Source organism: Nerophis lumbriciformis, linkage group LG04 (genome assembly GCF_033978685.3).
Source record: "Nerophis lumbriciformis linkage group LG04, RoL_Nlum_v2.1, whole genome shotgun sequence".
NCBI classification, from domain to species: Eukaryota; Metazoa; Chordata; class Actinopteri; order Syngnathiformes; family Syngnathidae; genus Nerophis; species Nerophis lumbriciformis.
The window spans coordinates 64239788-64252807 of NC_084551.2; the positions used below are offsets into that span (position 1 = coordinate 64239788).

At 45.0% G+C, this 13020-nt stretch overlaps 1 protein-coding gene across 1 annotated transcript in view; it reads left to right on the top strand.

Moving 5' to 3' along the window:
* The window catches only part of il21r.1 (interleukin 21 receptor, tandem duplicate 1), a 34004-nt gene extending 22188 nt beyond the window's left edge, over positions 1 to 11816 (top strand). The window contains exons 4-8 of the mRNA XM_061946411.2: positions 1240 to 1379; positions 1441 to 1648; positions 1741 to 1819; positions 9379 to 9472; positions 10979 to 11816. Coding sequence (XP_061802395.1) covers positions 1240 to 1379; positions 1441 to 1648; positions 1741 to 1819; positions 9379 to 9472; positions 10979 to 11593 — 1136 coding nt within the window. The 3' untranslated portion in view covers positions 11594 to 11816. The remainder of the gene's footprint in view (positions 1 to 1239; positions 1380 to 1440; positions 1649 to 1740; positions 1820 to 9378; positions 9473 to 10978) is intronic.
* Positions 11817 to 13020: the final 1204 nt, after the last annotated feature.

Here is a 13020-nt window from a genome sequence, read left to right on the forward strand (position 1 = left end):
CCAGCTCTATACTCTCGGCAGGGTCCTTGAGGGTGCATGGGAGTTTGCCCAACCAGTCTACATGTGCTTTGTGGACTTGGAGAAGGCATTCGACCGTGTCCCTCGGGAAGTCCTGTGGGGAGTGCTTAAAGAGTATGGGGTATCGGACTGTCTGATTTTGGCGGTCCGCTCCCTGTATGATCAGTGTCAGAGCTTGGTCCGCATTGCCGGCAGTAAGTCGGACACGTTTCCAGTGAGGGTTGGACTCCGCCAAGGCTGCCCTTTGTCACCGATTCTGTTCATAACTTTTATGGACAGAATTTCTAGGCGCAGTCAAGGCGTTGAGGGGATCTGGTTTGGTGGCTGCAGGATTAGGTCTCTGCTTTTTGCAGATGATGTGGTCCTGATGGCTTCATCTGGCCAGGATCTTCAGCTCTCACTGGATCGGTTCGCAGCCGAGTGTGAAGCGACTGGGATGAGAATCAGCACCTCCAAGTCCGAGTCCATGGTTCTCGCCCGGAAAAGGGTGGAGTGCCATCTCTGGGTTGGGGAGGAGATCTTGCCCCAAGTGGAGGAGTTCAAGTACCTCGGAGTCTTGTTCACGAGTGGGGGAAGAGTGGATCGTGAGATCGACAGGCGGATCGGTGCGGCGTCTTCAGTAATGCGGACGCTGTATCGATTCGTTGTGGTGAAGAAGGAGCTGAGCTGGAAGGCAAAGCTCTCAATTTACCGGTCGATCTACGTTCCCATCCTCACCTATGGTCATGAGCTTTGGGTTATGACCGAAAGGACAAGATCACGGGTACAAGCGGCTGAAATGAGTTTCCTCAGCCGGGTGGCGGGGCTCTCCCTTAGAGATAGGGTGAGAAGCTCTGCCATCCGGGAGGAGCTCAAAGTAAAGCCGCTGCTCCTCCACATCGAGAGGAGCCAGATGAGGTGGTTCGGGCATCTGGTCAGGATGCCACCCGAACGCCTCCCTAGGGAGGTGTTTAGGGCACGTCCGACCGGTAGGAGGCCGCGGGGAAGACCCAGGACACGTTGGGAAGACTATGTCTCCCGGCTGGCCTGGGAACGCCTCGGGGTCCCACAGGAAGAGCTGGACGAAGTGGATGGGGAGAGGGAAGTCTGGGCTTCCCTGCTTAGGCTGCTGCCCCCGCGACCCGACCTCGGATAAGCGGAGGAAAATGGATGAATGGAAGATGAGAAAATATTCACCAACTTCTTACTTCAAATATTCATGGTTCTTTGCATTGAAACCAGTCAAACCTCTAGCACCTTCCAACGTGCGAGTGCTGAGCGCCGGGGGATTCTACAACATCACGTGGGACGAAGGCAGCAACAAAACGGACACACGTCTGGTCTACAGGCTGCGCATCCGAGCAAACCGAGGCCTCCCACATGTAAACATCACCTTTTCTTTCAATTGTGTTTCCCACGGTGAGATGTTTGGTCTTTTCAAAGCTTCCAGAACGTTTCTTCCCGGTGGATGAAAAGTTCCTCCTGTTGGAACGCAGGGAGCTGCCCTTCAATGTGAGGTTGAGTGTGGAGGTTCAGGCCAAAATGGCTCCAGGTAGCCCCTCTCAGGGTCCGTGGAGCGAGTGGAGCTCCAGGACTGAGTGGACAACAACTCCCCCAGACGCTGCAAGCCAAAATCTTTTGGATATTGAAAGTAAGCGCCGGAAAGGGGTCTTGCCTAGAGCAGCGTTAAAGCTACAACCTCCAAACATGGTTGGTCACGTTGATGTCTCCTGTGCTTGAAAGAGAAAAGGTCCTGGCTGTACATCATCCTGCCCGTCCTCCTCCTCACTGCTGCGCTCTTCTTGGGCCTTTCCCAGAAACCGTGAGTACTACAAACTTTTTTTTACTTCATTTTCATTTTTTTGTCCTGTCCAGCTTCTCATATTGTTGATGTAGATGATTTATATCTACTATACACATTGACTTTACAAAAGACAAGTGTAGGATACTTCCTTGTTGTCTTATTTGTATTTGACTTTATTAAATGTATTTATATTATTATTTGGTGCAGCCGGGCCGGAGCAGGGGGGGATAGAAAGAGAAGAAAATGAAGACAGAGGGGATACGTCAGAGAGACAACAACGAGAACAGCAAACACAACAATAACAACAACAATAGAACAACATCAGCAAATAGGATATGTACAAATATGATGGTAAAGAAGCAGTTAGTGAAATAAATAATAATACAGTGTATTAAAATGAACATTATTACACTACAAATGTACTAAAAACTAAATATGTACTTTGAGTGTACTTTTCTGTACTTTACAGGGATACTCAAGCATTTATTTACAGTAAGTTCACTAAACAGCACCTGGGGTCTGGGTGCTCATAACAACACTAAATGTCAATTAATGGCATTTTGTCCGTAGTTACCTCAATTAATTTTCAGGTTTCAGATGTGTATATATATATATATATATATATATATATATATATATATATGTATATATATATATATATATATATATATATATATATATATGTATGTGTGGGGAAAAAAATCACAAGACTACTTCATCTCTACAGGCCTGTTTCATGAGGGGTTCCCTCAATCATCAGGAGATTTAAAAAAAAAAAAAAAAAAAAAAAAAAATCTCCTGATGATTGAAGGAACCCCTCATGAAACAGGCCTGTAGAGATGAAGCAGTCTTGTGATTTTTTTCCCCACACATACATATATTGCACTCTACTACGGTATCGAGCACTATTTTTTGGATAACCTTATTAAGACATATATATATATATATATATATATATATATATATATATATATATATATATATATATATATATATATATATATATGTATGTGTGGGGGAAAAAAATCACAAGACTATTTCATCTCTACAGGCCTGTTTCATGAGGGGGGGTGCCCTCAATCATCAGGAGATTTTAATGGGAGCATTCGCATACCATGGTTTATATAGGGCACAGAGTGGGTGGGTACAGGCTGGCGTAGGGGCGTGGTGATTGGCTCATGTGTTACCTAGGAGGTGTTTCCGTCTATGGCGGCATGCTGTTACAATTTCGCTGCGCTTGTTGAGGGATGACAGGTCTGGACGGTAAATAATAAACAGTTTCTCTTTCAAGCATAGGTTGCATCTTTTATTACCACTATTGTAAGGTGTGCTGGATGCAAGAATTTGCCATGTTATTGAATATTCAACATTATTGTCTTTGAGGTCCCAAATGTGTTTGCTGAGTTCTGTGGTATTTCGCAGGTTTTTGTTCCTGAAAGAAGCCTTGTGATTGTTCCATCTGGTTTTGAATTCTCCCTCGGTTAATCCTACATATGTGTCGGATGTGTTAATGTCCTTGCGTATTACCTTAGATTGGTAGACAACTGATGTTTGTAAGCACCCCCCGTTGAGAGGGCAATCAGGTTTCTTTCGACAGTTACAGCCTTTGTTGGTTTTGGAGTCTTTTGGAGTATATATATATATTAGAGATGCGCGGATAGGCAATTATTTCATCCGCAACCGCATCACAAAAGTCGTCAACCATCCGCATCCACCCGAACTAACATTTAATCAAAACCCCATCCGCCACCCGCCCGTTGTTATATATCTAATATAGACGATGCAAGGCATTAGTGAGGTTATAAAGCTTTTGCCCGTTAAAGAAAGGAGACTGATCCAATGGAGCAGAGACATTCAATGCGTGCCACGCTGTCACGGCCCAGACGCACACCAGTGCGCAATCATCTGGGAGCCGCGCTGAGCGCACCTCCAAGCGCGCTCGCGCCACTCAAACTGCTGCAGGCAGCTGCGTTCTATCTTGTTTTAACATCCTGTGGCACTCTTCTGGGATCACGGCGGACGAAACTGCTCATGCTCAGGGTGTTTGTGGAGATTCGGGGTTTTGCACAAATGTGATGCACCATGTTAGATGTCCCGGTTTTGTGACTGTCGTAGACTTAAGCAGCGTCGCAGCTCTTGCAAATCACGTAGCCAGCATTACTATCATCCTGATTTACAACCTCATAAAAACGAGTCCACGCTGAACTTTTCTGGCCTTTTTTTCCCCTGGTCTTTGTCATGTCTGTGTAATCATGTTTTGTTTTAAGTCATGTTTTGTTTAGTTTCTGGCTTTTCACTCCCTTGTCTTGTTTGCATGATTACCCATTAGTTTCACCTGTTCCACGTTTGGACTCATTGTGCACTCTTGGTTGTCACCATAGCAACCATTAGTTTTCACCTGTCACGTCACGCACCTGTTTCACGTTTTGAGTCACGCACCTGCTTTCACTAATCATGTCCATAGTATTTAAGTTCATTCATTTTCTGTTGTTCGTCCTGACGACCTCACCACATTTATGCTCTGTCCATGCCTGTTACTTCTTTCCATGTCAATTCCTCAAGCAACTATTTCTGTCCAAGCCAAGTAAGTTTTTGTTCCATGTTTATAGTCTTTTTGGTTTCATAGTTTGTTCTCCGCCATTGTGCGTGTTTTTTGTTTGTACTTTTTTGCTATAGTCTTTTGGTTTCATAGTTTATTCTCCGCCTCTGTGCGCGCTTTTTGTTTATTCCTTTTTTTTGATAAATATAAATAAATCATGTACCTTCATTCCCGTCTCGCCCGTGCCAACTTTCCGTTGCATCCCGGAAAAGCAAACACCCAAGATCAAGTCATGACAGTCTTTAGTATTCCCTTTTTTAGTTTGTCGCGTACCACGTTTGCCATCTCTTTTTTTTTCTTCTTCTGTTGTGGCATATGCTGCAGGTGCCTGCTCATTTTTCGTATGTGGGTAACAACATTTAACTATGTATATATATTTCCGAATTGGTTTAACTGCCACCCGCCTGAATCTATTTAAAATCTAATTTTTTTAAATTTCAACCGCCCGACCCGACCCGCGGATAAAATCTTTTTTTTTTTTTTTTTCAACCGCCCGACCCGCGGATAATCCGCGGACTCCGCGGTTGTGTCCGCAAACAGCGCATCTCTAATATATATATATATCTGCTCAAAAAAATTAAAGGAACAGTGTTTTATCAGGGTATGGCATAAATTCAATTGCACTTTTCTGATAAGGCTTTGGTCAGGTAGGTGGCAGAGGGGGTTGTTCATCAGTTTCAGCTGCATTGGTGTTGATGGAATCAACAACAGGTGCACTAGAGGGCCAACAACGAGATGGACCCCAAAACAGGACTGCTTTTGCAGGTGGAGGCCATTTCAAGTTCCTCCCTCTTGATCTTTTTTAACTGTTTTTCCACAAGTGTTGGCTTTAGCTGGAGTCATTATCACCACTGGGAGCATGAGGCCATTTCTTAACCCTCCTGAAGTTGCGCAGATTGTCCTACTCCTCCCGGATGGCACATCCATGCGTGCTGTTGCAAGAAGATTTGATGTGTCTCCCAGTACAATCTCCAGAGCATGGAGGAGATTCCAGGAGACAGGCAGTTACTCTAGGAGAGCTGGACAGGGCCGGAGACGGTCCTCATCCCATCAGCAGGACCCATATCTGCTGCTTTGTGCAAGGAGGAACAGGTTGAATGATACTGGTGTGAATGTCTCTGCCCAAACAGACTTCACCAGGGTGGCCTCAGGGCACCACGTCCTGTAGTGTGCCCTGTGCTCACTGCTCACAACCGTGGAGCTCCATTGGCATTTGCCATAGAACACCAGAATTGGCGCCCTGTGCTTTTCACAGATGAGAGCAGGTTGACCCTGAGCACCTGTGATAGACGTGAAAGGGTCTGGAGAAGCCAAGGAGAGCACTATGCTGCCTGCAACATCATTCAGCATGACCCGTTGGCTGGTGGGTCAGTGATGGTCTGGGGAGGCATTTCCATTGAGGGACCAACAGACCTCTACAGGCTAGAGAACGGCAGTCTGACTGCCATTAGGTATGGGGATGAAATCCTTGCACCCATGGTCAGACCCTACGCTGGTGCAGTAGGTCCTGGGTTCCTCCTGGTCCACGACAATGCCCGGCCTCATGTGGCAAGAGTATGCAGACAGTATCTGGAGGATGAAGGAATTGACACAATTGAATGGCCCTCACCATCACCTGATCTAAAGCCCATAGAACACCTCTGGGACATAATGTTTGGGTCCATCAGGTTGCTCCTCAGACTTTACACTGATGCCCTTAGACAGATCTGGTAGGACAGCATCCGTGGTCTCATTAGGAGCATGCCGCCACGTTGTCAAGCATGCATACAAGCACGTGGGGGCCACACAAGATATTGACAAGAATTTGGAGTTGCAGAAATTGAATTCAGGCAAAATGGACGAGCCTGCCACATCATTTTTTCACTTTGATTTTTGGGGTGTTTATATACTGAGCCCTCTTTAGGCTGAACACTTTTATTTCCATCAAAAGATGTGGCATCCTTTTGTTCCTGAGACATTAAACTGTCTATATCAGTATAGATATCACACTTCTTCTTTTTTTCACCATTGAAATCTGATGTGTTTTTAAAGTGTTCCTTTAATGTTTTGAGCAGTGTATATATACAGTGTATATACAGTATATATATACTCTGCAGCATCGCATGGACATCGGGGGCGGTACCTCTGGATTGGCAGACCGGGGTGGTGGTTCCTCTCTTTAAGAAGGGGAACCGGAGGGTGTGTTCTAACTATCGTGGGATCACACTCCTCAGCCTTCCCGGTAAGGTCTATTCAGGTGTACTGGAGAGGAGGCTACGCCGGATAGTCGAACCTCGGATTCAGGAGGAACAGTGTGGTTTTCGTCCTGGTCGTGGAACTGTGGACCAGCTCTATACTCTCGGCAGGGTCCTTGAGGGTGCATGGGAGTTTGCCCAACCAGTCTACATGTGTTTTGTGGACTTGGAGAAGGCATTCGACCGTGTCCCTCGGGAAGTCCTGTGGGGAGTGCTCAGAGAGTATGGGGTATCGGACTGTCTGATTGTGGCAGTCCGCTCCCTGTATGCTCAGTGCCAGAGCTTGGTCCGCATTGCCGGCAGTAAGTCGGACACGTTTCCAGTGAGGGTTGGACTCCGCCAAGGCTGCCCTTTGTCACCGATTCTGTTCATAACTTTTATGGACAGAATTTCTAGGCGCAGTCAAGGCGTTGAGGGGATCTGGTTTGGTGGCTGCAGGATTAGGTCTCTGCTTTTTGCAGATGATGTGGTCCTGATGGCTTCATCTGGCCAGGATCTTCAGCTCTCACTGGATCGGTTCGCAGCCGAGTGTGAAGCGACTGGGATGAGAATCAGCACCTCCAAGTCCGAGTCCATGGTTCTCGCCCGGAAAAGGGTGGAGTGCCATCTCCGGGTTGGGGAGGAGATCTTGCCCCAAGTGGAGGAGTTCAAGTACCTCGGAGTCTTGTTCACGAGTGATGGAAGAGTGGATCGTGAGATCGACAGGCGGATCGGTGCGGCGTCTTCAGTAATGCGGACGCTGTATCGATCCGTTGTGGTGAAGAAGGAGCTGAGCCGAAAGGCAAAGCTCTCAATTTACCGGTCGATCTACGTTCCCATCCTCACCTATGGTCATGAGCTTTGGGTTATGACCGAAAGGACAAGATCACGGGTACAAGCGGCCGAAATGAGTTTCCTCCGCCGGGTGGCGGGGCTCTCCCTTAGAGATAGGGTGAGAAGCTCTGCCATCCGGGGGGAGCTCAAAGTTAAGCCGCTGCTCCTCCACATCGAGAGGAGCCAGATGAGGTGGTTCGGGCATCTGGTCAGGATGCCACCCGAACGCCTCCCTAGGGAGGTGTTTAGGGCACGTCCGACCGGTAGGAGGCCGCGGGGAAGACCCAGGACACGTTGGGAAGACTATGTCTCCCGGCTGGCCTGGGAACGCCTCGGGGTCCCACAGGAAGAGCTGGACGAAGTGGCTGGGGAGAGGGAAGTCTGGGCTTCCCTGCTTAGGCTGCTGCCCCCGCGACCCGACCTCGGATAAGCGGAAGAAGATGGATGGATGGATGGATGGATATATACAGTGGTGGTCAAAAGTGTAAATAACATCATGTCATGGCTGTCTTGACTTTACAATCATTTCTACAACTCTTATTTTTTGTGATGTAGTGATTGGAGCACATACTTGTTGCTCACAAAAAAACATTCATGAAGTTTATGAATTTATTATGGCTCTACTGAAAATGTGAGGGTCAAAAGTATACATACAGCAATGTTAATATTTGCTTACATGTCCCTTGGCAAGTTTAAAGTTAAAGTTAAAGTACCAATGATTGTCACACACACACTAGGTGTGGCGAGATTATTCTCTGCATTTGACCCATCACCCTTGATCACCCCCTGGGAGGTGAGGGGAGCAGTGGGCAGCAGCGGTGGCCGCGCCCGGGAATCATTTTGGTGATTTAACCCCCAATTCCAACCCTTGATGCTGAGTGCCAAGCAGGGAGGTAATGGGTCCCATTTTTATAGTCTTTGGTATGACTCGGCCGGGGTTTGAACTCACAACCTACCGATCTCAGGGCGGACACTCTAACCACTAGGCCACTTACCTGCAATAAGGCGCTTTTGGTAGGCATCCACAAGCTTCTGCTTAAATTTGTGATTTTTTTTTATATAAACAGTCCGTGGTGGATCTGGCATGGTGGTGAGAGTCCCGTCCATGGTGGATCTGGCGTGGTGGTGTGGGAGTCCAGTCCATGGTGGATCTGGCATGGTATTGTGAGAGTCCAGTCCATAGTGGATCTAACATAATAGTGAGAGTCCACTCCATAGTGGATCTAACATAATAGTGTGAGAGTCCAGTCTATAGTGGATCTAACATAATATTGTGAGAATCCAGTCCACTCCAAGGTTTCTCATAGTCATTCACATCGACATCCCACTGGGGTGAGTTTTTCTTTGCCCTTATGTGGGATCTGAACCGAGGATGTCGTTGTGGCTTGTGCAGCCCTTTGAGACACTTGTGATTTAGGGCTATATAAGTAAACATTGATTGATTGATTGATTGATTGATATAAATACAAGTGTAAATTGCCATTAATAAACGTGGGCCACATGAAGTTGAAAGGTATAATGTTATCTAACGTGACAATAAACACATAATAGTTCCATTTTGAGTTGTCGTGTGCGACAAGATCAAAGTGAAAGCTAATCAGGACCGGATGATCAGCGCACTGCACACTTCTCGTATGTGGCGGCAGCAGACCTTTCCAAGCATCACCTCTCAGATAGTGAGAAACCGCCAGCGCTGCACATGACTTCACAGGAAGTCAGGCGTACCGCGCTCAGTTGCATCAAGAGAACGAGCGTGCATTTTCTGCAAACGTGAATTGTAGATCAAGCTGCAGTTCAGTGGCCTCCAATACAAACAATCTCCCTTTACTAGGATTATAATGCTCACTTCCTGTTCTTGTGTAGGACAAACATTTACACACCACTGCAAACAAAACTCCTCTAATCCTTGCCAATCATTTAATTTTTCTCAGCTTGTTGCTGAAAAAACTCCAGCTGAGTACGTACGTGTCCAAGCCGCATGACTTCTTCAAGCCCCTCTACCTCAACCACGGGGGCGACTTCAAGGTGAGAGGGCGTATTTACTGCAGAGGTGGGTAGAGTAGCCAGAAATTGTACTCAAGTAAGAGTACTGTTACTTTAGAGATTTATTACTCGAGTAAAAGTAAGGAGTAGTCACCCAAATATTTACTTGAGTAAAAGTAAAAAGTATGTTGTGAAAAAACTACTCAAGTACTGAGTGACTGATGAGTAACATACACACACATATCATATATATATATACACACATATATATATATATATATATATATATATATATATATATATATATATATATATATATATATATATATATATATATATATATACACACACATTTATATATATATACACACACATTTATATATATATACATATATATATATATATATATATATATATATATATATATATATATATATATATATATATATATATATATATATGTATATATATATATATACAGTATATAATTTATATTTATTTATTTTGCCGTTTTTGTTTACATGTTAAAGGTGTTTTAATGAATATACATGCATGTTTAACACATATAGATTCCTTTCTTTCATGAAAACAAGAATATAAGTTGGTGTATTACCTGATTCTGATGACTTGCATTGATTGTAATCAGACAGTAGTGATGATAACGTCCACGTTTTCAAATGGAGGAGAAAAAAAGTTCCTCCTTTCTGTCTAATACCACATGAAAGTGGTGGGTTTTTGGCATCTTATTTGTCCAGCTTCCACATTCGTTTTTATACACTTTACAAGAAATACATTGGCGGCAAACTCCGTAGCCTGCTAGCTTGTTTGCGCTGGCTTTCGGAGACTCTGATTTTGAAAGCGCAGGCGCGATGGAGCGGCACTTTTATTGTGAAGACAGGAACTGTGCAGTCAGTCTTTAGGCTTTTAACGGGATGTACGGTTGAAATAAAAAAAATGATCTTTTTTCCTTCACACTTTTGATTGATTGATTGAAACTTTTATTAGTAGATTGCACAGTACAGTACATATTCCGTACAATTGACCACTAAATGGTAACACCCCAATAAGTTTTTCAACTTGTTTAAGTCAGGTCATGTGACCGCCTGGCTCTGTTTGATTGGTCCAACGTCACCAGTGACTGCATCTGATTGGTGGAACGGAGTGAAACGTCACCAGTAAGGCAGGCACTTTGAAGGTCTGTCTGACAGACCAAAACAAACAAAGCGTGCATTAACAGATCGATAAAAATTAGTAGCGAGTAGCGAGCTGAATGTAGATAAAAGTAGCGGAGTAAAAGTAGCGTTCCTTCTCTATAAATATACTTAAGTAAAAGTATGTTGCATTAAAACTACTCTTAGAAGTACAATTTATCCCAAAAGTTACTCAAGTAGATTTAACGGAGTAAATGTAGCGCGTTACTACCCACCTCTGATTAGATGTTTGTGTTCTCGCTGAGTGGAAGAAATACCCTGTTCAGGCAAATGATCATGTTCATTCAGCTTCTTCTTGTCGGAATGCAATGAAACAGCCAATGTCTTCCGTTTGCAGGAGTGGGTGAAGCCGGGGTTTAGTGAACAGGACTTGTTGGGCAGTAAGTCACACTTGGACACGACCACCAAGCAGCAGCTCCACTGCCACCAAAGCCCGAATGAGGTAGAATCTGGAGGACGTCTCCTTTCTCACGTCCTCCCTCAAAGCCGCACGCCACTGCTGGATTCAGCAGACGGCGGCAGCGCGCAGAGTAGCGGTCTTTCCGTAGGACACGTGTCCATCCACACGGTGACTCTGTCTGGGGAGGAAGACTCTGACAAAGACACGTCATGGAGCTCGCTGGGAAGTGACGGCGGGTCTTCAAACTACAGAAAGCTGCTGGGCTGCCATCACATGTTCCAGGTGGACGGGTCGTTGCAAGATGACCGAGGGAACAACGCTTGGCTCAGAGAACCGGAGAGGATCTCACTGGCCTCCGAGCAGAAGTCAGAGGACGGCTACCCTTGTGTGGACCTGGACACCGTGGACAGTGGTTACGGAGAGTGGGGAAGCCCCTCAGACTCCAACTCGGGAGAACCTCAACATTTTTTACACGGGCAGCAAACATCACGATCCAACTACATGAAACAGTGGATGACGTGTCGCACCGCCGCAGAAGACAATCTGCATTGAACGTCTTTATTCAGGGAATGTATCTTCCTAATAGTTGACATCATAAAGAGTGAAGAGACAGTCCAGACTACAAACCCCAAAAGCAGTGAAGTTGTCAGCTTGTGTAAATGCTAAATAAAAAGAGAATACATGTCACGTTCAAACACAGGACATCTATTAAACAAGACAAAAGGCAAGGAATCAAACAGAGACAGAATTCAATTTGGACTCAATATTGAGGAGAGACATGGCCACTGCACTCTCTGCACAGTCCTGCACCACGCTCTGACGAAGAAGGTTTTCGTCTCTTTTAATTCAGATGTTCCATGTTCACGCACCAACATATGTCACAGCAGGAATGGTAAGTGTGTAAAAGAGTCATTGTTTTCGGTCGCTTTGAAGTCCAAGAAGAGGATTTCTCAGGCTTGGGCTCTTCCTGGATCCAGCTGGGGCAGGTGTTGGAGGACAATGGATAACCCCTCCCGTCTCCTGACCACAGGGACTTCAAGAGGGCAGCGGGTCGTAAATAGCGTTGACTTCAGTTACCAAATAGTTGGAAGAGAGTTTGTGAAATACTTCAAAGAGAGTTCGTTTAACACTTCAAAGAGAGTTCCTCTGGGAGTTGAGCAGATCCTGCCATCTGTCCGTGTTGAAATCACAGTGGCGTTTTCCGAGCCTTCTTCCTCTTGTTAGGCCTCGAAAGACAGCATTCATAATACAACGTTTCTTTTGTGATAACTTACAAACAATTATTCTAACAATACAACAAATCCTTTTCAACTTATATTCAATTGAATAGACTGCAAAGACAAGATATTGTCAGGACTTGATCTTGGGTGTTTGCTTTTCCGGGATGCAACGGAAAGTTGGTACGGGCGAGACGGGAATGAAGGTACCGGTACATGATTTATTTATATTTATCAAAAAAAGGAATAAACAAAAAGCGCGCACAGAGGCGGAGAATAAACTATGAAACCAAAAGACTAGTGATGGGTCCGGCAACACCGATGCATCGGCGCATGCGTCGAGCTCATAGAGCAACACCCTGTGTCGGTGCGCGTACCGCTTTTAGAAAGTCACGTGACCGATCATGAGCTGTTTTGGTCACGTGACCGATACGCGAACTGTGTCGCACTGACGCCTCCTCTGTGCCCTGTGAGCGGCTCTTTTCTACAGCCGGAGAAATAATAACTAAGAAGAGAAATCGTCTAAAACGTCGGAAAAACTTTTTCTTTTTTTTTTTTAATAAAAATGTGTAAAAAAATACAATTAAAAAAATTCCCAGTCCACAATCATCCACAACACGTTCTCTTAGATTTCCATGTTATGATACATGTTCACATTATTTATTGACTGTATCTAAAAAAGATACAAATATATTTTTATTTAAATGAAGATATGAAATAATCCTAAATGAAATACAATGACTTGGTTTATATTATTGTATA